Below are 27,670 nucleotides of genomic sequence, written 5' to 3'. Positions count from 1 at the left end.
GGAATTCTCCATACTGTTTTCCACAATGGTTGCACCAAACTACATTCCCACCAGCAGTTGAGGAGGATTCCCTTTTCTCCACACCCTCTCCAGCATTTATTATTTGTGGACTTTTGAATGGTGGCCATTCTCACTGGTGTGCAGTGATACCTCATTGCAGAGTTGCTATTCTAATTGATTTTGGGTGCAGCCAGGGCTTCAGGATTTTTCAAAGTTCCCCAGTGACTCTGATGTGCAGCCAAAGTTGAAAAGCACTGCTCTAATGGTCACACCTAGTCCCAAATGCAATCAATCACTAAAATCATCTCAACAGTCAGTGTTAAAGACCTAAGCCTATTAAATTCTGATGAAATCATATCCCCAAGATCATTTTCACATTCAACATATGAATAACAGTGAGAATGATATCAATAACCAACATCTGAGTGTTTCTTTGTGCCATAAATTGAAGAAAGAATTCTTTATACATTACCTCAAGGAATCACAACATCTCCATGAGAAAAGTTTCTTGGAGGTAACTTGTCCATGGTCACTCTAAAGTCTATGCTCTGAGCTACTATATGATCATCAATGGCAGCAACTTTACAAAGCCAGACTTCTCAAAAGTAGACAGCAAACCTTTTAGGAATCTGGCAATAGCCGGTAAAACAGTAAATGCACATCTTCTATGAGTCAGCAAGTCTACTGCCAACTATCTACCCCAATAAAACATGTGCATATTAAGTGATGTGTACAAGAATATTTATGGAATCATCATGTTAATGGCAAAATCTAGAAACAACCTGAATGCCTAGCAATAAAGGAATAGCTAAATAAACATGGTAAAATGCTATTCAGCAATTTAAAAATTAATTGATCTATATGTATCAACATGGATAGATTTCAAAATACATTTTGCTGACAAAAAATACTAAAAGAACCATATTATAACACCACTTATCTAAAAACTTACTAAAGATACTAGAGTATGATACCATTTATCTACTATATTCCATCATTTCTGCTGAAACAGAGAGAAGCAAATTAAACAAGTAACTGTGGTTATCAGACTGGGCAGGAGACTGGGATTGGGAACGGAAGTAAAAAGGAAGATTAGGTTTATGTAGAATGCTCCAATATTTAAGAAGATAACATATTCCTGTACCACACATTAAAAAGTAAAAGTATATGTTTATATAAATTTATTAATTTATGTTATTTTTATTATTTATATTATTATATTTGTTAATAGCAGACACTTACAAAACATCAGTTCTAACTCATGGTAATGAAAGAATAGCTTATATCAGGCTAACCCATAGACCAATAATAATTACAAATTCTGGACAGAATTTTTAAATTTATAAAAAAGAAAAGGTATTTGAAGGCAAGTGACCTAAAGTTGACAAAATTAAGAGAGAATTCAACCACTGAAAGAAAAGAAATATACAAGGTAAGATCTAAATTCAAACAGCTTTCCCCATGAGGCACTCCCCACTCTGTGCGATGCACAGAAAATAAAGCTTAGGTAGCAATCTGTAGTCTTACTGGCCTGAGATGAAGCAGTTTGGGGCTACTGAAGCCACCAGAAATTGAGGGAGGAATTCTGGAAAAGAGGAATCCACAAAAAAGAAAGTCCAGAATCTATATAAAATTCCCCTCAAATCCCTGAATGAACCCTTAACTGTTCATACAGGATGCAAGATTCCATAAAGTCCACTGAGGAAAACAATGGCTGAAAAGCAGACATTTTAGTAAATACTCACTGTAGAAGAGACAAAGTTTAAGCCCATGTCTAAGGAATAAAGACCACAAGCTAGTACTAAGAAACAACTCTGGGATCAAGGACAAAAATGAAATAGACTCACTTTAACAAAGTCTAAAACCAGGCTGTGATGATATCAAGGTGATCTGCAAATAATTTAATTACTTTTCTAGAAGAAAACATCATTCAAAGGAAAATAACAAATCACAGTCTCCAAAATGTATCATTCACAAACGCCCAAGTTGTAATTTTTTTTTTAATTATTAGGCATGCAATTTGACAGGAAACTGTGACCAAGGTCAAGAAAAAAATCTCTCAATAGAAGCTGACCTACACATTACCTAGATTTTAGAATTATCAACGGTTTTTAAATAAGAATGATAAATATGTCAACAATGGATATAATGGGTGATGACATGGGAAATTTCAAGAGAGAGATGTTAGCTGTTTTTTTTAATGGAAACTTTAAACTTGAGAACAATATTTTAAATTTTTTTAAAATCATAGCATAAGATTACTATCGTATTAGACACTGCAGGAGAAAAGATCAGTAAACTCAAAGACAATTCAACGGAAATCTTACAAATAAAAGTATGATGGTTAATTTTATTTGTCAGATTAACTGGGCCAGGGTGTGCCTAGGTAGTTGGTCAAACATTATTCTGGATGTGTCTGTGACAGTATGTTTGATGAGGATGAAAGTAATATTTAAATTGACAGACTAAGTAAAATAGATTGCCCTCCCTATGTAAGTGGACTACATCTAATCAGGTGAAGGCATTAATAGAAGAAAAGGGCAGACTCCCCCCTAAGTAAGAGAGAATTCCTCTTGCCTATCTGCCTTTGGGTCTCAAGTCTGCCAGCCTTCAGACGGAACGACACAATCGACTATCGTGGTTTCAAGGTCTTTGGATTTGGATTGTCTTCTAATTTTTGGGCTAAGAGATACTTTTTATAATAGGCTACTTGTTCATGAAACAGTTTCTTGATCTTTGCTTGAAAACCACATTTTATACCAGCAAAAATCCTCCACACCTGGGATCGACATGCTCCTATTTTAAACACTTTGTTCCAAAGGATGCAGTGTGGAAGGACTTTCTTGATTCATGAATTCACTATTCACTTTATGTTAGAATATTTGCTGCTCTCTGTTAGAATGGCTTTGTCAGCTGAAGACTGGATGACTTTCATCCTTGAACTGCTTCTTCTCTGGATATTGATATTCAACATACAAACATTATAGTGCAGTGATGAGGAATGTGAATCAAAGGCAAACAAAGCATTACGGTGTCTACCTGCAGAAGGAACCTCCAACTTAACCTGGGCTGCAAGAGCCAGTATGAGCCTATTATCCACTTTTGTGTGCAAAGCCAGGCCTCAAATGCATCTCAATTTTATTTATTCTTCTTAAACCTGAAATAAATTTTAGTTTTTAAGCTATAGCAAAAAAAAAAAAAAAAAAAGACTCTTCTGGGTCTCCAGCCTGCTGACTAGCCCTGAAAATCTTGGGACTTGTCACCCTCCATAACTGCATGAGCCAATTCTTTATAATAAATCTCTTTAGATAGAAAGATAGAAAGAAAGATAGATAGACAGATAGAGAGCTCGCTCGCTCGCTCTCCTTTGGTTCTGTTTCTATGGGGAATCTTGAATAATACAGCAAGAACAGAGAATAAAGGTTAAAACAAAAAAGAGCCTCATTAACACATGACAGTATCAAATGTTTTACTCTAAGTGATACTGAAATCCTAGAAACCAATAAGGGAGAGCATGAAGCAGAAAGTCCAAGAGTTTTCCTAATTTGATTAAAAGCTGTACCCACAGATTCAGTAGGCACGACAAAACTAGTATGAGGAAAACCGCATCCAGGCAAAAACAAAAATAAAGAACAATTCTTAAAAGCAGTCAGAGAAAAAAGAAGACATATTACACACAGGGAAGCAGTAATAATGACTGACTTTCTAAGAAACAGTGGAATCCAGACGGTAATGAAGTAACATCTTAAAAAGTGCTAAAAGGATGCAATGGGATATTATTCAGTCGTAAGAAGGAAATTCTGATACATGCTACAACATGGGTGAACCCTGAAAACATGCTAAGTGAAATAATCCAGACACAAAAAGACAAATATTGTGTGATTCCACTTAGAAAAGAGACCTAGAATAGGCAAACTTATAGACAAAGAAAGTAGAATAGAGGTTACCAAGGGCAGGCAAGAGGGGGAATGGGCAGTCATTTGTTTAATAGGACAGAGTTCCTGTGTGGGTTGAGGAAAAAGTGGAAATGGACAGTGGTGATGGTTAAATAGCACTGAGTGTACTTAGTACCACTGAGTTATACACTTAAAAATTATTAACATGGTAAATTTTATGTTACGAATATTTTACCACAATAAAAGAAAAGAAGTGTGAAAAGAAAAAACTCTGTCAACCAGAAGTTCATATCAAACAATAACAAAAAAAGTATTTTCAAAGTAAAAGCAAAATAAATATTTTTTTCAGATAATTAAAGCTGAGAAAAAATTTCACTACATCTACCACATCACCAGAAAAGCTTTATTAGCATTCCATGCTGAAGGAATTGATGCCAGGAAGAAATTCAAATCTATATACAAGAATGAAATATGAAATTACATGTCAAAATGTGTAAGAAATTTAAGATAAACCTTAGAATGACATTCTAAAAGCTTTTGAACACTGAAGAGGGATAATAACCTACAAGTTATGCCCCTCAAAATGGTAACTGAATATAAAACATTATCATTAACCAGCATCAACACAGAATTTTATTTCTATTGAATGTTAGACAAATGGCTGAATATAGGATGGCATTTTTTATTTTAATCTAAATAATGGTTATAATTTCTCCTTTTAAATTCCCCATAGGTCAAAACTATCCTTTTCTGCAAAAAATGAATATATCGCTTAATTTTTAAATATCTTATTTATTTAGAGAACATTTCTTGTTGGTTGATTATATGTTATAAAAAATCTATGACATGTTATGTTTTTCTTATTAAAAATATAAAATACTAATGTATAGCCAAAGATAATTTTGCCATCCTGCGAAAAACCTAGTACTATTTTATAACTCATTTGTATATAAATATTGTGAAGTGAAATTGGCAGACTGAACACATGAATTCATTTCCATGCCCTACTAAAACCTTACCAAAAAAGAAATTTAAGGGGGGAAAAAGATTGACATACCAAGGGATGATTATAATGAGATGAGCAATATCAACGCAATTTTAGAAAATAGAAAGCAAGTGGACAAACAGTAACTAACTGGGCAAAGGAAGATGAACCCCAATGTCCAGTAGCCAAGACATCACAAAGCAAATGAATGCCTGCCAAAGTAAACTTGTGCCTGCCACAGAAGCATCAGGAGAACTCAGGATAGAAAGCACCTGGTATCTCTGAAAGCCAGGCTGGGGCTAAAAACAGGAGAACTGGCAGAAAAATGTCAAAAAGGAATATTAGATACCCAAATCCCCTCCTTGTGCCAGCAGAAAACATGGGGTGAAGTCTTTGGAGAGGCTGAACCAGATGGGCCCCCAGCTAGTAGACTTGGAACACAGCTGGGTGCAGGTATGGGGCTCCGCCTACAAGAGAGTTTTCCGTAAAAGTCTGATAAAGGCAAGGAGACACCTCCAGTGCCTTCCTTTACTCTGTACCAGAATACTGGCTATTGCCCTGCTGGAGCTGGGAAGACTTCTCCCTAATCCAAAAGAAAAAATGTATAGAGAAATGGTTACGCCTCCCACTTGAGGTCAAACAGATCTGCCCTCACAAAGCTGCCAACTGGCTTTCAGGCACCTCACTCACCAATATGAAAATAGCAGAGGGTCACTATTAGATACTTAAGGAAACTAGCTAACATGTATTAGGGTCTGAAACAAACAAACAAATACAAAATAAGACAGAGGAAGCAGAAACAGCAGATAAGAAGTTTTAAACCATAATACCCTAAGAGAGAGAGCAAAAATATTGAGTTTATGAAACAAGAACAGTATATCATGTTTCAAAAATATTAATTGCAGATGTATCTCTAGAACTTAAAACTATGAAAACCAAAACTATAAATTCATTGGAAGCAGTTTGAGAGATAAAATTGAAGAAACTTCCCAGACAGTAGGACAAAAGATAGAGATTTTTAAAAGGAGAAAAAATAACTTGAAAAGGACACATGGGATTAGAGCACAAGATCCAACATTTAATTCACAGAAATTAGAAAAACATAAGAGAGAAGAGATAGGGGAAGAGATTATTACACAGTTTTTTAAAAATTTCCCCAAATCAGAAGCACATAAATTTCCAGATGGGAAGTCCAAAAGAGTACCCAGTACAATGAATTTTTAAAAAGACCCATTCCAAGATATCACTGTGGTACTAAGAACATGGAATTAAGGACTTCCTTCCAAAGAGGAAAAATACACCATAAAGAACTGGGAATCAAAATGCCAGCGGACTGCATACTAGCAAGACTGGAAGTTAGAAGACAGAGCAACCTCTTCAGAAATGTAAGTGAAAGTCTTTTCCCATCTTGCATATACCAAATGAAGGATTAAAGTAAGAAAGAAAAACACATGGAATTCAGGAAACAGACAATCTGATTTTGGAGAGAGGAAAAGGGAATTCCAGAGTGACGGTGAGGAGAGATGACAGCAGCACGGCAGCCCCCACACCGCACCCCAAGTTCCCAGGGGGCGTGTCTCTGAGGGGAAACAAAACGGAACTGAGAGATGGGCTGCTCTGTCTGCCTGAGATAAGAACTCTACAGCAAGTTCCACTGGGGAGTTTTTAAGGTAGAATCATGCTGGGGAGGGTGAAAATTGAGGACTCTCACAATCCCTGCTGCCTCGCACATTCACATTTCTCTTCTTCCAGCCTCCAGACACTACAGCTGCCAGCTCTATGAATATTCATTTTGAACATGATATTACTAACAGTCAATCTTTATTATACACTTGCTATGATATATAATCATCTCTTTTTCATACAACTTGGTTTCCTTGGAACTAATGATTCCTCATTTTTTTTCATTTGATTAAATTCACAGATTACTTGATGAAAATTAAAAATTTAGGAGGATGGGGTATAGCTCAGTGGTAGAGCATGTGCTTAGCTTGTGCAAGGTCCTGGGTTTAATCCTCAGTACCTCTATTTAAAAAATAATAAAAAATTAAAATAAAATTAAAAACTTTAAAAACAAGTAGTATATGGTTTTACTATTTCTTTGTTTTATGCATACATATGTGGCCATGATTTTTTTAAATAGATATATAAAACACTCATACATATATACATATTTATAACCTCACTTTTTTAGTGTAAGTCATTATTAGATTTAATCATTATCAGACATCAGTTTTTATAACAATTTCTGGTTATGTCATATCATTTCATTGTAAGAATACGTGATAGTTTATTTACTCACATTCTTCTGCATTGAACATGAGGTGGGTTTTTTTTCCAATTTCTATAATCTTTTTTTGTTGTTGTTGTTTTCTCTTTTTTTAATTGAAGTATAGTCAGTTTACAATGTTGTGTCATTTTCTGGTATACAGCATAATTTTTCAGCCATACATATACACGTATATATATTTGTTTTCATATTCTTTTTCATTACAGGTTACTATAAGATATGAATACAGTTCCCTGTGCTATACCATATATAATCTTTTTCTTACGTTTTTCCTTTTTCTCCCTTCCTTTACTGAAGTATACTTGACGTACAATATTATATGTCACAGGTGTATGATATAGCAATTCACAATTTTTAAAGGTTACACTCCGTTTCTAGTTAAAATACTGACTATATTCCCTGCGTTGTATAATATATCCTTATAACTTATTTTATACATAACAGAATTTTTTTATATTCTTAATAATGCTCATTGAGCACCCTTCTACATAAATCTTTGTCTATGTCTCTAATGACAAGTTCCAAGAAGCAGAATAAGTTTAAAGCTTTTGATCCGTGTTACTTAACTGTTCTCCAAAATTTCTGCTAGTTTACACTTATACCTACAATGTATTATGTTCATTTTACCACACACTTACCAGCAGTAATATAATATTTTTTAACTCTTTCACCAAGCAAGAGGAAGCAAATTTAACATGTACTTGTCTTAATTTGAATTTCCTTATTAGTTACGTTATATTATCTATTCATGCCTTTTGACCTTTTTTTTTTTTTCTATTGGAGTATTACATGTATTTGCGTGGTTTTTAATTTGGTAAAACTCTTCATAGATTAAGGGAACATATCCTATTGTCGTATTCATGATAAGTGTTTTTTCAGCTTAACTCTTCTGTAGTCACACTTTTGTTTTCCTTTCCCTGCACTTGGTACCTACATAGCCCTTCCCCAGTTCATGGATGGGTAAGTGTTGACCTATGTTTTCCTCTCTCTCCGAGTGGGTGGTATTACAGTTTTATTAGTAGTAATTATTTTAAGTAACCTAAAAGAGATCCTTTAGCAATACTTCTTTAAAAGCATAAGAAAGCAAGGAGGGGAAAACCTCAGGAATATAAAGATGGCTTTAAAATCAAATAACTTTCTATGTTTCTTTTAACTGAAACATTTCAACATATAAACTTTCTTCCTTAAAAAGAAGTACTATATGGATCAAAAGCAATGTAACACTTTCAGGTATATATGCTAATATAGCTTAATTTTCAGAAGTTTTTACTCACTTGTGGTCATGATGTTAGGAGGGCAAGAGGGTATCCCATGATCTACTGCCCATCTGTAGGCTCCTTCTCCAACTAAAAAGCTAATAACAGAAAAATAATTCTTTTAAAAATTCAGTGTCATCTTCTACATATTCAATAAAGTAATATAAGTAATATAGTATATCAATTGAAAAAATTTGCATATAGATACAATTCTAGCCTTACCTCAAAATAATAATATGGCTATATGCCAAAAAATTTTTCTTTTAATTTTTCCCCAAGTTAGAAATTTTACAATTGGAAACGGTACAATTTCATCTGCAATAACTAACAAGTGAAAATTGGCAAAATTCGACATAAGAAGTAAGAATGGTTGATTTCCCAGTGGCAAACATTAAGATTTATCTTGGATCAGCAGGGTTCTGTTTACATCACAAGATCTATTTAATCAGATTAAGAGTCAAAGGTTAAGTGAATGTCTTCAGATTCGGTATTCTTGCCTAGTATAACACCTGGATCTACCCAAAACGAGAGGGTTTCAGCCAGTGATGCCCAAACACAATGAGATGTGCTTACATTTCTAAGCACTGATGCAACAAAAATATATATCTGACTCGCAGAATCATTTTTTACTGTGGTAAAAGTAAAGTAGTGTGGTGTGTCCCAAAAGTAATTTTTTAAGCCACAGACTGCAAGTTTTAACATAACAAAGTGAATAAAAGGCTATGGTTAGCTAACTGTAAAAGACTTTCTTTCAAAGATTTCAAATGGCATGCAGGATAATTAACCACCCCGTTCCCCAATGCAGTAACAGCGATCAGTTACCATAAGAATCAATCATTTCATCTCCTTCCACAGCCAACTTCTTAAAGATCTCAGCCAGCTAGTAATGGACTCCTTGAACTTGTGCCTACTCATTAGATTCCTGCTCCCTACTTTTTCTTTCTGTTCTTCTAATCATTCCAACACTAAAAACTCAAAGTAACACATATTGTGGTCTTGGGATTTGATTGCTAATAAGATGACCAATGACAGATCAGAAAAACAAAATCTAAGTAGATACTCAGAAATATATCCAAATGGTTCCAATGAGAAACCAAAAGGCTAAGTCCAACAACTGTTTTCCAATATATATAAAGGCGGGGAAGGAGGGAGCATTAAAGTAAAAAAAGAGGAGAGAGCAAGCCAACAAGAATAAACAACTTTACCTCTTCAAACTTCCATTTTTAAAAAAATTCTAAAGGACTCCAAAAATAGAAAAGTTTCTCCTATCCCTGTATCAAATGAAGACCCCTGCAAAGAAAAGCTGTCACACAAAGGTCAAATGGAGGAAAAACTGAAGCAGGAACTTGGCTGTGAGTTGAGCTGTCCTGCTGGCATCTGTAGCACTTCCTTCTTCTAGAAAAAGACTTTGATACAAGAAATAACCTCTCTTCAATGTGAAGATGTAAAAGAGATATTGAACTAGTAAGTTAAATGATTGGGACATAAGTCTGGAGCTGAATCTAGTATTCTCAGCACGCCCACTGGTCATTTGGGGTTCAATCCCAATATCTGGAATCCGAAGTATTTTATAAAATATTCTTAGTTTTATTTTTCATTTCTTAATCATTCATAGGTTTAATTCTAAGTAAAATCAGTTGGTGTCATCTGCTATACAAGTTTTTAAATACTTCGGGTGTTTTACGATATTCATAGGAAGGTGAATATTTGGATGCTATCTTATGGATAAGAATACTGAATATCTGACCTTTCCATATAACAAAAATTACTTGTCTAGTAGTTCGTTATCATACAGAATGGCATAAAACTGCTTCTGAAATCATTTTAAAATGCCATAAAGCTACATGAGCTTTTACTAAAAACTATACTATCAAAAACAAAAAATCACTTTCCAGAACATGAAATTCAGTACCAATTCAAATTTATCTCAAATATTCTGTCTCTCGAAGGAGAAAGCTTTTAGAGAAGTTTCACGTCAATGCATTGGAAAACCCCATTTTTAACACATCCAGAATCTGACCATTTCTCACTACTTCCACTGCCACCACCTTGGTCTGAGCCACCATCATCTGTTACCTGGTGTTGCAATGGCTTCATCACTTCCATGCTTGCCTTGCTCTGTCCCCTGCCTCAGCCTCCTCTCAACACATCAGCCACCGACATCCTTGTAAAACCCAAGTCAGATAATGACATTCCCCTTCTCAAAATCCTGCAAAAGTTCTTGTGAGGACTCCAGCATAAAATCTGGAGCTTTCACAAGAATCTACAGGCTCTCGAGTGATCTGATCCTCTCTGCTCCCTCCTCACCTCTTCTCTTCTTCTTCTTGCCCCCTTGCTTACTCGACTCCAGCCGCTTGTAAAAACCCAAACATGCCAAGGGGGCTCCCGCCTCTTCCTTATTTCCCAAACGGCAAATTCCCCCATCTGTTTAAATATACCTCTTTGATGAGGTCTATTGAAAACTGTACCCCCACACACAGCCCTCCTCTACTCAGGATTCCCAAACCCTCTTATTCTGTCCTTTTTACATTTTTTCTTTTTTCCACCTTCTTACATACTATATTCTTTATAATTTACATATTATCCCTATTGTTTAGATTTGTCTCCCTCAAATAAACTGTAAGCTTCATAAGAGCAGAGATCTTTGTTTTTCATTGATGTTGATATATCCCAAGCACTCAGAACAGTGCCTGAAGCACACTAAGCATTAAATAAACACTGGCAAGAGATTAAACAAAATAATAAATGAGGCTGTCAGAATTCTCTAGAGGACAGCATTTTCCTTGTGCTGTGCTCCCCTTACCTTAAAGCAAATCTGAAGTAGCATATCAAACAAAAGCAGCACTCTGCTGAGACCAGCACTGAGGTGGGGTGATGAAACCCTTCAACAAGCCGGCCTGTAAGTGCTGTGGCAAGTGTCAGCACAGCCCAGCACCCGGGAAGAGCCATCCGGGCAAACGCAGCGATGTCACTGACGATCTTAAGGATGGGAACCACCCATACTCAAAGAACTGCAACACTATAATCAGTCTAAAAATGTGTAATTTGGTGATTCAGAAAGCTCTCAAAACTGCTTAAAATACATTATTCTGGATAAGAAAGATACAGGAGAAAATGAGAGCAGCTTCTTTGCACTTAAAAACAGTTCAATCTACTTTTCTTATTACTTCTTTAATTATCATAAATACACAAATTTGAAGAAAGACAAATTGGTGGCTTCTGATTACTTTAAGCATACAAACACATAAGTGTATATAAAGGAGTCTGCTCTATGTGGAAATAAGATATAACAATCAAATTAAATAACAAGGATTAAACTCTTCTTAAAAATTGCATTACAAAAATTTTCAAACATATACATTACAGAGAGGAGTGTAATGAACCCCATGGATCATCACCCCATTTCATCAATAATTAATGCATTTACATCCCTAGCCAGATTATTTGGAAGCAAATATCAAATATCATACAACTTCAAATATAAATATTTTAGCATGTAACTTAAAAAATGACTTTTTTTAAAAACAAAAGCACAATATAACCAATTGACACCTAAAAAAATTAACAATAAATCCCTTAGTATCAAAATAGTTTATTCAATCAATGTCTTATTTCCCTAATTGTCTCATAAAATTTTTTGCCACTATTGTTACTTTGTTTCTTAAACTGTTTCGTTTGAATGGGAATCCAACAAATCCACACATATCTTCTGATTAGCTGATAGGTCTCTTATGTTTCTTTTAATCTTTAGGTTTTTAAGTTTTCTTTGCACATTCATACAATAAAAGTACTAAAATCTGAATAAATGTATGAAATACAATAGATTAATAGTATTCAAAAGTAAGCAATGTACCAAAAATTAAATGTACCTCTCAAAAAATCCAAGTGTCTAAGGAACACTTTGGCTTTCAATCATATTAAACATAAAGTAACAATGCTTTTCTAGCTTTCCCTTTTTTATCAAAAGAAACATAATTTCCAAAAATTGTGACTTATTCTGTTAGAAGTCAGTAAATTTTTTTCTGAGAGGGCCAGATAGTAAACAGTTTAGGCTTTGTGGCCAGATGACGTCTCTGTTGCAACAACTCAACTTGGCCTTGGCAGTAGACAAACAGCCACAGACAGTATGTGCCCAAATAGGGATGGCTCTGTTCCAATAAAGCTTTATTTACAAAAACAGGCAGTAGGCCAGATCTGGCCCACAGGCCATTGTTTGACGACCCCTGTTCTAGATGGTAAATAAGGCCTATTAGAGTTGCACCCTATCATGATGGGAGGAAAAAAGTTCTGAAAATATACTTTTATAAATAAAATTTTAAAGCTGGAGGAAATGTGACACAGTTTATGATAGTAGTCCCATCAAATTTATGAAGATGTCAAATACTCTACTAGTCCGATCAAACGCCAGTACTTAACCAATGCCTATCATGGTGGCAATAACCAGAAAATTAAAAAACAAAAAGTTCTCAGCTAATAGAAATACCATTCTGCCTAAAGTTTTGCTCAGGATTTTTCTAACAAAGCAATAAGAGTTGATAAAAGCCTAACAAGTTTAGATAGAGCTGAAGCAGATACACTCCCTGCCTTCCTCAGCAAGGTATACAGACAAATGAACTTGTTACTTTAAAGACTTCTTAGAAAATATGCATTATATGCAATGCCTTGCTGCCCACACAGAGTGGCCTGTCTCTTCAACAGATGCCACCAGACGACTATGGTTTTTAAGTGTTCAATCTGCTTTTGATAGCTTTTCTACCCCTATGCCTGGCATACAGGAAGTAAATCATAAATTTGCTAAATGAAGGAATGGGTAAGTGAATGAATAATGAAATGGGTATGAGGAATTACTTCTTACTATTATAAAAGGATTCTACTCCCCCACTTATAAATTCTAATCTGCTGCCTCCAATGTGTTATGGAGGGACTCCATAAATTTCTAATAGCATAACAGTGATGAAGTATGCTACTCAGTTTCTTTATCTACAAAATGTGTGTTATCCTCATAAATCATCTGATGATTTTATGAGATAATGCATGCAAACCACACAAAACAGTGCCTTTCATAATGTACAAATGCAATAAATGTTAGCTATCATCATTACAGAAATTAGATAATTGGATTTATTCGGGTTGTATGTAAATAAGTGCAAAGTAAAAACATGATAAATTTGGCTTTGTTGATTTTGGATACTCCAGGAATTTTTTTTTTTTTTTAAGTACTGCAAATATAAAGTAAACTTCCAGGTACATGAGAGATTTCTTCTTCTGGTCAAGGTGGAGTAACAGGGAATACATTTACACTCTTGCCTTAGCCAATGAAAAGAAAACCAGACAATATATAGAAAATAACAGTTTCTCAGACACTAGACAGGAGGCAAAATACGACAGTGATCCTTGAGAGAAAGGGAACAAACGAGGTAAACTTATGACTGCCCCCAGCCTACTGCCTGGAGTTTCCAGGCCACAGCGCAGGAAGAGTCCTGCAGTTTCTCTGAGCTGAAGACATAGAGCTGGGCATCCAGAAAAGCCAGGGCAGAGAACCAGAGAGGAGAGAGCAGCACAGAGGAAGGACTCTGGAAATCTGCAGAGTCCCCCTCTAGTCTTCAGCTGAGTAGAGAGCAGTGTATGTGTAGGAGGAAATTACCCAAAGCCTGGGAAAGAATAATATTAAAGTTTTAGAGGAAACAGTCCCCAAGTTCACTAAGGGTGAGGAAGAACTCTTGTCCCACCCGTCAAAATTAAAAACCTCATTCTAATTGCATCTGTTATAGTATTCAGAAGGGTTCTGCCCAACAGCAAAGCAAAATTAGCTCAAGGCTAAATGCTTCTCTGGTTGCATGTAACAAAATATAAAGCAAGACCTGAAAGGATGAAACTGTCTCTAAATAAATTAACTACATCCTAGAATTAAAATACAAAAATATCCAACACCAAATAAGGCAAAACTCACAATGCCTGGAATCCAATAAAAAATTACCAAACATGCAAAGAAGCAGGAAAATGTAACCTATAATGAGGAGAAAAATCATTTAATTGAAGACCACCCAGAAATGACAATGATGATAGAAATAGTAAACAAAGATGTTTTAAAGTTACTCTAACTCTATGTACATGCTCAAGAAGCTACAAGAAAGACTGAACATGTTAAGTAGATACATGAAAGACATTTTTTAAAGATACAAATCAAACTTCAAGAGATAAAAGCTACACTGTCAGAAATAAAAAATAAACTAGACAGGATTAACAGGTGATTAGATATTGCTGAAAAATAATTAGTAAACTTGAAAACAGCAATGGAAACTATTCAAAATGAAACAAAGAGAAAAATGAATACAAAAAGTAAACAAATTATCAGTGGTCTGTAGAACCATTACAAGAGATCAAATACACGTGTAATTGGAGTCCTGGAGGACAGAAGAGAAGGAGGGATCAGAAAAATTATCTGAAGAAATAATAGCCAAAATTTTTCCAAATCTGATGAAATATATATTCCCTACATTTCCAAGAAGCAAAATGAACCCAAACCAAAGACATTACAAGAAAAGAAAGCTAGACCAATATCTCTCATAAGAATAAATGCAAAAATTCTTTGCAAAATGTTAGCAAATTAGATCCAACAACATATAAAAAGGATAATATATTATAACCAAGTGGAGTTTATCCCAGGAATGCAATTGTTGCTTTAACAGTCAAAAATCAACTAACCACTATATTAACTGACTAAATAAGAAAAATTATAAAGTCATGTCAATACATGCAGAAAAGCACTTGGAAAGTACAGTATCTATTCCTATTAAAAACTCTCAGCATGCTAGGAAAAAAGGGGAACTTTCTCAAGATGATAAAGAGCATCTATGATGAACCTACAGCATCCATCAGACATACCCAGAATGCTTTGAGATGACAGCATTATCACAGACTAACTTCACTTATACAAGAAGGCTGCTTCTGGACTTCCAAGTCTGTCTTACTGATCTTTTACATACCCTTATACCTAAATCAACCTGTTTTAGTTACTATAGCATTACAGTAATCATAATGGCTATTACCTTTGATCTGTTCCAAATTGTCTTGGCTATTGTTACACACTTATTCCTCCAGATAAATTTGAGAATCTGCTTGGTAAATGATATGAGGAGTGCAGGGAATGGGGTTCTGGTGGGTTTGTAGATAAACTTTAAAATAACTTTCACAGGGTCTATGCTATTTTTCTCTTTAAAAAAAATAGGCTACTTTTTTCAGGGGGAGAGAGATAACTAGGTTTATTTACTCATTATTCTTTTTATTTTTTTAATGGAGATACTAGGGATTGAACTCAGGACCTCATGCATGCTAAGTACACGCTCTACCACTGAGTATAACTTCCCCCCTATGCTATTTTTCTTGTCAACTAAAACAACTGCATTGTTTCCTCCCTACTGGGCAGGTGTCTTCAAAATTGGTTTGCTTCGATTTAATCATGCTTTATGTATAGTAGCAAATATGGGTGGAAGAAAACAATCACATTTAAATTAACATTGAGGGGAATACAAATCCAGAGACAGTATCTTTGTACCTATTACTCCCCTAAAAAGGTCTGGATAGTAGGACTCTGTGCATGTACTAAACAAACACTTAGTAAATTTTGGATTGGTGACTTTACACCAATTAAACAAAACAGCATGGTTTTAACATAAATTATGAGAAAAGTATACATTCGAATTTTTTAATCACTTTCTCTACTTTCAGAGTTATAAGTAAACATATAAATACCAAGCAAACACATATTAGAAGTGATTTCAAGAAATCAGATTTGCTTTTCCTTATCTTTGCTTTCTTGAAAACACATAATATTGGAAATTAATATTTCTTTGGAATTTTTTCATAACTGACCCTTCTAGTATCACAATTAGACACCTGAAAAGTATATAATGAAAAGGGTACCTTGAATATATTTGAGTAAAAGGTTTCAAGATTTTTCAAAACTATATTCATTTATTATCTCTGACTTGAAACTACAGTAGTCAAACAAAGTGATTCCTATGGTACCCCATCACAACTTTCAACACAGGATGTTACTGTAACCCTCACAGCCAGGCATGCTAGACACATACTGAGTATAAAGGAGTATGGAGGCATATTTGTTAGTATTGTTAGGCTTGATAACAGGATGGTGATTATATTTCACAAACACAGAGAAATTTACAAAATTGTTGAGGGGTGAACTGTGATGGTGAGGATTTGCTTGAAAACAGTACAGGAAAAAAAGAGACGTGTGAGACAGAGAAAGGGCAAAACTATGGTGAATTATTAGATGAGAAGTTTACGAGGGTTCTTTACAATGTTCTCTCTACTTTTACAAATATTTGGAAAGTTCAAAGTTTTTTTTTTAATGAAAATTGTATGTTAATGCTGGAGAAAGATGTAATCATACTAATCTCAGGGTCACAATGTGTATCTCCAGAAGAGAAAAATTAAGCACTTTTATTCTAAGAACTTCTCAAAATTAAACATTAGTTTAGATTCTGGACCCAAACGTGTAAGATACTTTAAAGTTTCATAATAAAAAAGAACCCCAGTTGAGCACTAATTAACAGCAAAAGCATCTCTATAATCAACTACAAAACAGAAAATTAACTCTGATCTCTCTTCTGCTTTAATCTGTTCTATTCTGTTCCAATCGGAGCTCTATCAAGTATACAAAATGTTCCAAGATCACAGAACAAAGCATGTCTTCCTCTCAAAGGCAAGCTACTACTGGTGTGTAACCAACAGCATCAGCCTTCTGTGGATAAAAATAGCCTTCAAACACCGCATGCACCAGAGACCAAAGACCCGGGAAAGTCAAAGAACAAAGAAGTTACCAGGGAGGAATCCGGCCGGCCGAGAGCTTGCCCTTCTGCCCTTCGCACAAGAGTCTGTTCGCAACTGAGACTGGGTTCTTGATTCCTAAAAAATAAAATTGGTGCAGAATGAAGTCAGGAAGTCTTCAAGTTTCCTACTCAATTTTGTGGCTGTTTCAATAAAACAACTTTTAAATATCTTGGAAAGCTCTTCTTTAAATATACTAATGAAAACCCTTAATGATCATAAACAATCAGGATCAAATGGACAAAAATATGAATACCTACAGGTGCAAGAAAAGAACAAATATAAAACATATATTCTTGTTTTGTCATGCGCTGCAGCAGCAAAGACTGAATTTGAAATGATATAAATTTAAATTAGGTTCCCTTTTAATAGATTTCAGAAGAGAATTTTAAAAATAAACTGAAAATTTGGCATCTATTATCAAAACCATGTATTTCCTCTAAAGAATAAACATGATTACAAACAGCTTCAAACGTACCTTGGGGAGAAAAATTAATGGCCAAAAATTTTAATTCTCACCTGCAGGAGAGACAGAATAAAGAGAAAGTCCTACAAATGGAGTAAAGGTGGGGAGAAGAGGCCAACTGTGTACAAGACTGAGCCAAAAGTGAAGTTCAGATAGTTTCCAGGAGGAAAAACAGAACATGAACTGTGGTGAGAAGACAGTGCTTATCTGGGAGGTACAACAGGACGAACAGTATGTGTTATCATGAAAAAACTGTCAGGATGACAATGACAGATACGACAGTGATGATGAAAGAAGACGGTTATAGTAACTTAGGACCCTCCATGTGCCAGGCCCAGTGCCATACCTTCCATGCATCAAATTGTTCAATGGATCTTTCAACTCTCTCACATAAGTACACCTATGAATGCTATCTAATTACTGAGAAAACATTTACACAGAGGGTGAAGTTGCCTGCCTAGGATCACATGCTGAGAATTTTAACAGAGGCAGCTAAGCTAATAAGACCATGCCCTTAACCACTAACCTATGGATTCCTCTCAGGACACTATTAATACAAAAAACAAAACAAAACAAAACAAAACCCAGTAGTGGGACATAAAGAGAATAAAAATTCAAATGAAGGTCACCAGGGTTGATTTAAAAAAAAAAAAACTAGACATTTAGCTAAACACCAAAAACTTCGGTCACCAAAAAAAGAATGAAATATCAAAAGAAGGAAAAGCACAGATATCTGCACTAGCTCTTAAAATAAAATGTATTTCTGTATATGATGATTCAATATTGTAAAGACATTGGTAATTACCAAATTAACTTTTAAATTCGAAGCTATAAATTCTCCATCAAAGCTAACTCTTAAACTCATCAGGAAAGCTTTGTTAAACTTTGAAAAAAGGGAGGAAGAGATACTCACCTTACAAGATATCATTTTTTATTAGAAGGTATTGTGAGTGTGGTTTGGATACAAAATAGACAAATGTATCAACGGAATAGAATAAAGCTAAAGTTGAGACACAGACACATGAATGTGGAGATTTAAACATGATACAGACAATATTTCCAATGAGTAGGAAAAGGATGGACTGTTTATGAGAGGCAGAAAGAGCACAGAGTGATGGGAGTCAGACTGTTTTATAACTGTACCAGCTATCAGTTGATTGCTTCTCAGCTGCAATTCACCCTTGGTTGTCTGGTGGATGAAAATGGATACGGGCCCTTTGAGTATGTTTCCTCAGCCAACTGGCACACTGGCCAGCTTTGTCAGCAGAGGGCACTGGAGACGCACTGTAGGAGGAAGGGTGGCTTGCTAGCCAGGCCCCTGGAGAGCACCAGTTTCTCTTACCCTCTGGCCCACAGGATACTCTCCAGCCCTAAGTGCCTGCAGGGTGCAGCTTTCTGCAGCATTTGGACATCACATGCTTTCCCCAATTCCTGACTCATGCCACAGCAGCAGAGTGGACAGCCCAGAAGGAACAGGATGGTACCCAGATCCTCACTGATCCCCACACTCTCTCCTTAGCACCACATTCAGCAAAGTGTCCTATGGGGCTGGCTGCCTAGTGAGCCCAAAGGCCCATCTCCATCCTGCACAACAGAGGTTTAATTTCCATGGCTCCCTGTCCTTGTGTGCCCATCTACCAGCCTGAGCCCCACAGGGTTGTTTCTGCTCTTGTAGTGACTGTGGCCTGAGTAACCCTGCAGCTTCTCTGCCAAACAATAGGCTGCAACCACACCCTCTTCAGTGAGGTCTGAACCCCCTTCCAAGTTCATCCTTACTTGGGTATTCTCCCTGTGCCCTTCATATTAAGCTGCTCCTGTTTAAACTGCTGTGTGGTTTCCTTCTCCTGGTTGAACCCAGACTGATGCAGTAACCATGGACAAACTACTAAATCTCTCCTGTCTCTCAGTTTCCTCACTTGTAAAACAGGGATGAAAGTACAGACCTCATAAGGTTATTGTGAGAGCTAAATGATTTAATATACCTGAACTACTGAAGAACAATGCATGGTATGTAATAGTCACCCAATAAATGGCACTTATGATTACTATTATTCAATGGATTATATAGGGATAATCTGTTGGTCATTTCAGAAAAATATAAACAATGCATTCAAGAGGCCAATGAAAATAAATTATACATGTATTTGAAAAAAAAATATGTGACTATGCTTACAATTATGAGCAAGAGAAACCTTAAGAAATACAAAATACAAAAGCCACAAGAGGGAAAGTATTATGGTTGACAAACAAAATTTTAAATTCTAATATGATAGAGAACATTTTACACAGAGTTAAAATGCAAGCCACACAAGAGGTATAAATAGTCAGTTCATGGAGAAATGCTAATAACCTTTAAAAATATGAAATTTCATTAAATACCAATAAAATCTCATAATAAAAGAAATAAAAACTAATTGAAATGTCCTTTCTTACCTATCACAAAAATCAGAAAAGACAGAGAAGATTGTAACAAATAATAAGTAAACTAACCTAACTGACATATATGGAATATACATCCAACAATTGCAGAACACTTTCTCTTTTGAAGTTCACATGGAACATTCATCAAAATATACCATAAGCTGAGCCATAAAGCAAGCCTCAAAAAGTTTCAAGGGGTTGGAATTATTCAGAGTATGTTCTCTAATCAATGACATTAAACTGGAAGTCAATAAAGTCTCTGTGCAAATAAATTTGACAACTCATATGAAAAAGACAAATTCTATGGAAAACACACATAAGAAAAAATACAGATATTCTTAAAACTGGTTAAGGAAATTGAATCCTATTTATTTAAGACTTCCAACAAAGAAAACTCCACTAATTCAAAATAACTAATGAATTCTTCTAAACAATTAAAAAGACATCATTCCAACCGTACACAAACTCTTTCAAAGAATAGAGGAAGAAAAAAAAAATACCAACTCATTTTATGAGGCCAGCCATAAAATGATTGCAAGACCTAAAAAGAATATTGTAAAAAAGTAAAATTAAAGCCAATCTGTTATCTGAACATAGATGTCAAAATCTTAAACATCAGCAAATCAAATCCAGTGGAATATAAAAAGACAAAAAAATATATAATCAAAAAAACTTTATGCCAGAAATAAAAAGTTGGCTTAACATTCAAAAGTCAACCATAAATTTCATCATTATCTAATGAAATAAAGGAGAAAGTCATAACTCAAAGATGCAGAAAAGTACTTAATGATATTCAACACCTATTCATAATAAAAACTACCAGCAAACTAAAACTAGAAGGAAACATCCTCAATCTGGTAAAGAGCATTTATGAAATTCTTACACCGAGTAGCACACAGTACAGTGAAACATCTAATGCTCTCCCGCTAAGATCAGGAACAACAACTTTTAAAGAAACATAGGAAATTTTAAATATTAGAAAGGAAAAAAGCAAAACTTCCATGACTCAAAAATAATCTGACTGTGGACACAGAAATTACAGGAGAATCTATTTTTCTAAATGCTTGCATTAATAAGTGACATTATCACACCACTAAATACAAGGGCAATATACAAAACTCAACTGTATTTCTATGTATAAAAAATAATCAGATATTGAATATTTTAAAATATATATTTACAATGGCATCAAAAACTAAGTATCTAGAATAAATCTAATAAAAGATATACTACAAACCATAAACAATGCTGAGAAAAAAAATAGTAATATTTATATAAAAGTACATGTTCCATGTTCATGAACAGGAAGAATTAATATTGTCACAATGTCCGTTGTCCATATGTGGTTCTATTCATTTAATATAATACCAATCAAAATCTCAGCAGGGTTTTACTATGGACACTGACAAATCGATTCTAAAAATTTTATGAAAATATTATAAACAGAATAGCCAATAAATCATAAAGGGAAATCATAAGGGGAAAAAAAAGTTAGAACTTTTATACTACCAGATTATCCAGATACAATATAAAACTATAGTAATCAAAACAATGTGGCACTGGCAATAGACAGATCAATGGAATAAAAGGTATAGAAATAAACCATTACACATATAGTCACCTGATCTGCCCACACAATTCTGTGAGGGAAGGACTGCCCTTTTTATTAACAATGACAATGAGCCATTTGGATATCCGTAAGAGGGAAAAAGTTAATTTCAGTTGCTAGCTCACATACACTAAAAGTAATCTGAACTTGGTAAGAAAGCTAAATGTGCAGAGTGAAAAACAACAGAACTACTAAAAAAGAATAGTATGGGCTATTTTAAAAGCTTTAGATAAGCAAAGATTTCTCAAACAAAATACAAAAAAAAAAAAATTAACCATAACATAAAAGGTTGATAACTTAAACTTCATTAGAATTCAAAACTTCTGTTCATCAAAAGACAGGATTAAGAGAGTGACAACAGACTGGGAGGAGATATTCATAATACATGTATCTGACCAAAGGAGCTATATCAAAAACATATAAAGTATTCCAGCAATCAATAAAAAATATAATCCAATAAAAAGTATGCAAAAGACTTGAACACACACTGTACAAGGAAACCTAAATAGACAATAAGCATATGAAAAGATTCTCAATATCATTAGTCACCAGGGAAACTCAAATTAAAACAATAATACCACTACACACATATCAAAAAGGGCTAAATTTTAAAAAGAATAAAAATCCCAAACACTGGCAAGGATGTAGAAGACCTGAAATGCCTCAGACATTGCTGGTGGGAGTAGAGATTGTAGCACTACTTTTGAAAACCGTCTGACAGTAACCACTAAAGTGAAACACATATGTACTTCAACTTACCATTCCAAATCCTAGTTTATACCCAAGGGAAGTAAGTGCATATGTCTACCAAAAGACACATATGAAAATGTTCACTGGAGTTTTATTCACAACAATCAAAAACTAGAAATTATTCAAATATCCACTAAAAGGAGAACAGAGAAGTTATTATATTTCCTATTATATATCCATGCAGTAAAATGCTACTAACACGAAAGAAAAAACTACTGCGGCACAAGTTATAAATCAATCTCACAGGCCCAGCATTAAGAAAAAGAAACCAGACACAGAAGCATACGGTTCCATTCATTCGAATCTGAGGAACAGGCGAATTAGTCTATGGTACCTGAAGTCAGAATTAGAGGAAAATGAGGCGGGGAAGGGCAGGAGCAGAGAACAAGAGATATGAACTAGGAAGAGGCTTAAAAAAAAAACCCTGGGAGTTTGGAAATATTCTATATTTTGACATGGAAATATTTTATGTCTTGATTTAGATGGTGCTTTACATGGTTATATACATCTAGAAATTCATGAAGCTTTATACTTGAAATTTGTGCCCTTCATATATATTTTGCTTTAACAAGTGAACTGCAAAATATTAGATATATCTTATATGTACTGATGTGGAAAAAGATTCCAAAGCATCCTGTTTAAAGAAAAAGAGAAAGTTTCATAATAATATGGACATTTTTTTTAATGATATGTGCAAAACTATGTTTCTACTACATATAAATATGGATAAATGCACTTTGTTTTACTGGTTAAACCTCCCAAGGAGAATTTTGGAGGGAAAGATTTGGAAAATCAAAGATAAATTTTATTTATATCATTTGAGCTTTTTAACAATAAAAACATACTCGTGTATTTCAAATAATGGCAAAATTAATAGAATATGCTAATTCCCATTTTAAATGCAATTTCTTGAGAGTATAGAGGAAAATGATTAAACTCTAACCAAAGACTTGAACATAAGCTGTTTCACTGTTTTCTTTAAAACTGTAGCTAAGATTTCATTTTAAATTCAGTAAAAGAAAAAAATGTTTGTTTTGCACACTATTCCAAGCAAGAATGGTGAAAACAACTGGGCTAAGTCTTCAGGAAGGATGAAATGGTAACATCCAGTTTTTTTTGTTTTTTTTTTTTAAAGAACAGAGCTAATGTGCTATGATGTCCACATACCACTTAGTGCTCCAACAGCTCCAAAATTCAAGGACTTTCCATCCATTATGCTGGCATCACACTCAATTTCACCCAGGAGATTTAGGTTAGATCCCATTCCTGCATTTGTAAAAGGAGAATCCTAAAAGATAAAAAACAAAAATTAAAATACCATTAGTCTTAAAGAAGAATTAATACCAGTGCTTCATAAACTCTTCAAAAACTAGAAAGGGAAAGGAAGTGTAGAGAACACTGTCCAACTCATTGTATGATACCAATACAACCCAGCTTCCAAAGCAAGACAAGGACATCATAAGGAAGGAAGACTACAGACCAATATACCTCATGACTACTGATGCCAAAATTTTCAAGGAAGCCAAATGCAGCAAAATATAAAAGGGTTATACACCATGAACAAAAGGGATTCCAGAAAAGCAAGTTTGCCTTAATATCTGAAACTCATTGCAATACACCATGTTAATAAAATAAAGAACGAAACAACAAAAACACCGCAATCATATTAACAAAGAAAAAGAACTTGACAAAATCCAATAATGTTTCATGATAAAAAATATTCAACACGTTAGAAATAGAAGGAAACTTCCTTAACATGATAACAGGCATCCACAAAAGTCCAGAAACAACATTGATGGGAATGGTGAAAGACCCTCTCCCCTAGAATCAGGAACCACACAGCAATGTCCACTCTCACCGCTTCCATTCAACATCATCGTGGATACTCTGGACACGACAATTAGGCAAGAAAAGCAAACAGCATCGAGATTAGAAAGGAAGAAGTAAAATTATCTCTATATGAAGATGACATGATTTTGTATACAAAAAAAAATCCTAAAAATTTCACTATTAGAACTGATAAACAAGTTCAATGGGTTTCCAAGATGCAAGATCAATATGCAAAAATCAATTGCAATTCTATACATAAGCAATGAAAAATCTAAAAATGAAATTAAGAAAACAATTCAACTGACAACAACATCAAAAAGAATAAAATACTTAGGAATAAATTTAACAAAAAAAGTATAAGATTTGTACAGCAAAAAGTACAAAACATGTTTTAAAAAAATTAAAGACATAAATAAATGAAAGGATGACATCTACGTACATAGATCAGAAAACAGTATCTTTTAGGTGGTAATACACCCCAAACTGATCTGATTCAACATAATTCCTTATCAAATTCTAGCTGCCTTTTTTTTTTGTAGAAATTGACAAACCAATCTTATAATTCATATGGAAATGCAACGAAATAAGAATAGTCAAAACAATTTTTAAAAGAAAAACAAACTTGGTGGGCTCACACTTTTAGATTTTATTACTTAACTACAAATTGATCATGTGATACGGACATAGAGCTAAGGATAAATACGTAAATCAATGCAACAGAATTGTCCAGAAATAAGCCTTACACTTACAGTCAATTCATCAGGGATGTCAAAACAATTCAAAAAAGAAAGGATAGTCTTTTCCATAAATGGTGCTGGGACAACTAGATATCCATTGCAAGGGGATATCTGAGAAGAAATCTCAGTCAATCCAGAAAATTGACTCTGTTCTAAGCTAAGACTAATACTACCGTAGGAAACCAGGATAATTTTGGATCAATCTAAAGATTATCAAACACTCGAAATCATCTACCAGATCTGCCAGATCCAAGGAAAACTGACCACAACATTAAGACTTTCCTAATATGAACTGGAGCAAAGGGGTCAAGGATTCGAGACCAGGGCTTTTTGTCCTAATACAGTTAGAAAATTTAATTGTCCACAGAATTTTAAAAGATTGCAGGGTAGAAAATGACAAAAGAGTTGTACAATTAAGTAGAAACTGAGGGATACAGACAAGTACTTAGAGCTCGCAGAACAGAACGGCCCATTATGAGATGAGAAAGTCAATAAGCAGGCTTCCTGAAGGATGTAAAATAAAATTCCTGCAGAGACTGTCAGGAGGCTAGAAAATTCCACTTAGTGGATATGATGTGAGCCACGTGCAGGCAGCCGTGAAGTGTTGGAGTCACAGAAGACACGTTTAGGAAAAATGGTTAGCTGGAGCCAAAAGGAGACTGCCCCCGTGCCACTCATCAGAATCCGTACTTCTCTGGGAACATGAGAAGCCATTCAAGCTTTCTGTAGAAGAAAAAGTCAAGATGAGTAAATTGGTCAAGGAAACATAAACTGGCATTCATACACTGTATGAAAAGGAAGGGGAGGGAACTGAAACCAGAGAGACCAAACTGGAGGCTTTTTTACAATGTAGGCTTGAAACATTCACCACTTCATATGAAGTGACAGCAGCAGGAAAAAGGAAGAAGAAAGAGAGAGAATAGGACTGAAACTTCCAAACTGGGAGATACATAAAACCATTAATAAGAAAAGGCATTTTGTAAGATGAAGGGAAGAGACTGCGTAATTAGGTGTGGTGAGTGTGAACAAGGCCTTCCAAGTGAGTATTCTAGCTAAATTAGTTCACAACTAAATCCTGGGAAAGAGATCACAACTAAAGAGGGACTATGGTCTGGAACAGATGAAGACTGAATTCTTGCCCTGGATTATTTCATACATTAAAAAGCATAAAAACTCAGGTCAGAAGTCTCCGTGACGCAAAACAGAGATGGTACAAGTAAGCACAAACAAATTACCAGCACACTCAAGGGATCTCAGTTTTCTTTTTCAGCTCTGCATAACCTCCTTTGTCTAATCACGTGTATCTTTCAAAGTATGTGAGAAAGGAACTGAAATGTGAGAAAAATTTAAAGCATCCATATTTAATAATTCCCAAACTACACATAAAAGATCACGACAGTATATACACCATCTCAATAACCTTTAAAGTGGGATATATCAGCTAGTAAGCACTGCAAAATTAATTTCAATATAATATAAAATTAGAAAGTAAAAACTGAATAAAGTTATTCTAAAAATGAACTCTTGCCTAATGGTTTAATTTGACATTTTAAAAATACATTTAAAAGGATATAAGATATAAACAAAAGATATCTTAGAAGCAATTTTTAAAAGTATTTCTGCTACTTCAAAATACACTTGTAACTTCAAAAGTGTGTCTACTAAACTTTGTTTCTGGCTATCAAAGCATAATAGGGACAGTGTTTGTCCTAGAAAATCAGACAAAAATACATGAAGCAGACAGACTTCATTCAATAGCCAGCACAGGACTGTGATCCTGAGAGAAAGAGACACAAATCAGGTGCCTCAACTTAATCCCTAGAGATTCTTTTTAGGCCAGAGCAAGGGAAGAGGAACCCAAAAAAAGAGCCAACATTCCTCCACAGGGAAGGAGAAAATGTTGTGTTCAAGGAGGTGGGGAAGGCTAGAATATGCAGTACAGGGTACTGTGAGGAAGCTACCACAGCCCAAGAACCTCTGGAAAAGAGTAAGCTAAACAATTTCTGGAGCTCACACAGACATTCCCATCGGCCAGAGGGAGGATATCAGGCAAAGTCAGGAGCTGAAGTCCAGAATTGAGTCAAGTCAGCCCAAAAAAGGCGGCTACTCCAGACCAGCACTAACAGCGGTTTAAAGCAGCCTCAAAAGGATCAAAATGACTTTAACAACAGTGTCCCAGAACAAAGTCCTATAATATTTGAAAAAATACCACAATATCTAACTCTCAAAAAGTAAAATTCACAATGTTGAGTACAGTATCAAAGATGACCAGACATGCAAATGAGCAAAAACTTATGGCTCATAACCTGAAGAAATTACCAAACAAAACAGACCCAGAAATGACACAGACAGGATTAGCAAACAATTCTAATATCAATTAACAATGTTAAACTAGCTTTCATAAACACACTCTATATGTTCAAGTATGTGCAGAAGAACATGAAGTTAAGGAGGAAAGAAAAGGAAGTTACAAAAAAAAATCAAACTTCTTGAGATGAAAAATACAATAATCTAAGGTAGAAAACACTTTGGAACAAAAAACAGTTTTAATATCAGGTAAAACTAGGGAAATCTGAATAA

At 34.8% G+C, this 27,670-nt stretch overlaps 1 protein-coding gene across 7 annotated transcripts in view; it reads right to left on the bottom strand.

The window, feature by feature from the left end:
• The window catches only part of LOC105083132 (threonine aspartase 1), a 261,114-nt gene that overhangs the window by 200,605 nt on the left and 32,839 nt on the right, over window positions 1-27,670 (bottom strand). For all 7 annotated transcript variants that reach the window (XR_006721050.2, XR_006721051.2, XM_045508688.2 and 4 more), the window contains 3 exons: window positions 23,691-23,811; window positions 17,271-17,355; window positions 8,446-8,525 (listed from right to left, as the gene is read on the bottom strand). Coding sequence is in view for 5 of the 7 variants with exons in the window: in XM_045508688.2 (XP_045364644.2) it covers window positions 8,446-8,525; window positions 17,271-17,355; window positions 23,691-23,811 (286 nt within the window). In the remaining 2 variants the exon portion in view is untranslated. The remainder of the gene's footprint in view (window positions 1-8,445; window positions 8,526-17,270; window positions 17,356-23,690; window positions 23,812-27,670) is intronic.

This window comes from Camelus bactrianus, chromosome 19, assembly GCF_048773025.1.
Source record: "Camelus bactrianus isolate YW-2024 breed Bactrian camel chromosome 19, ASM4877302v1, whole genome shotgun sequence".
NCBI classification, from domain to species: domain Eukaryota; kingdom Metazoa; phylum Chordata; class Mammalia; order Artiodactyla; family Camelidae; genus Camelus; species Camelus bactrianus.
This window is presented reverse-complemented; position numbering and strand designations above follow the sequence as displayed.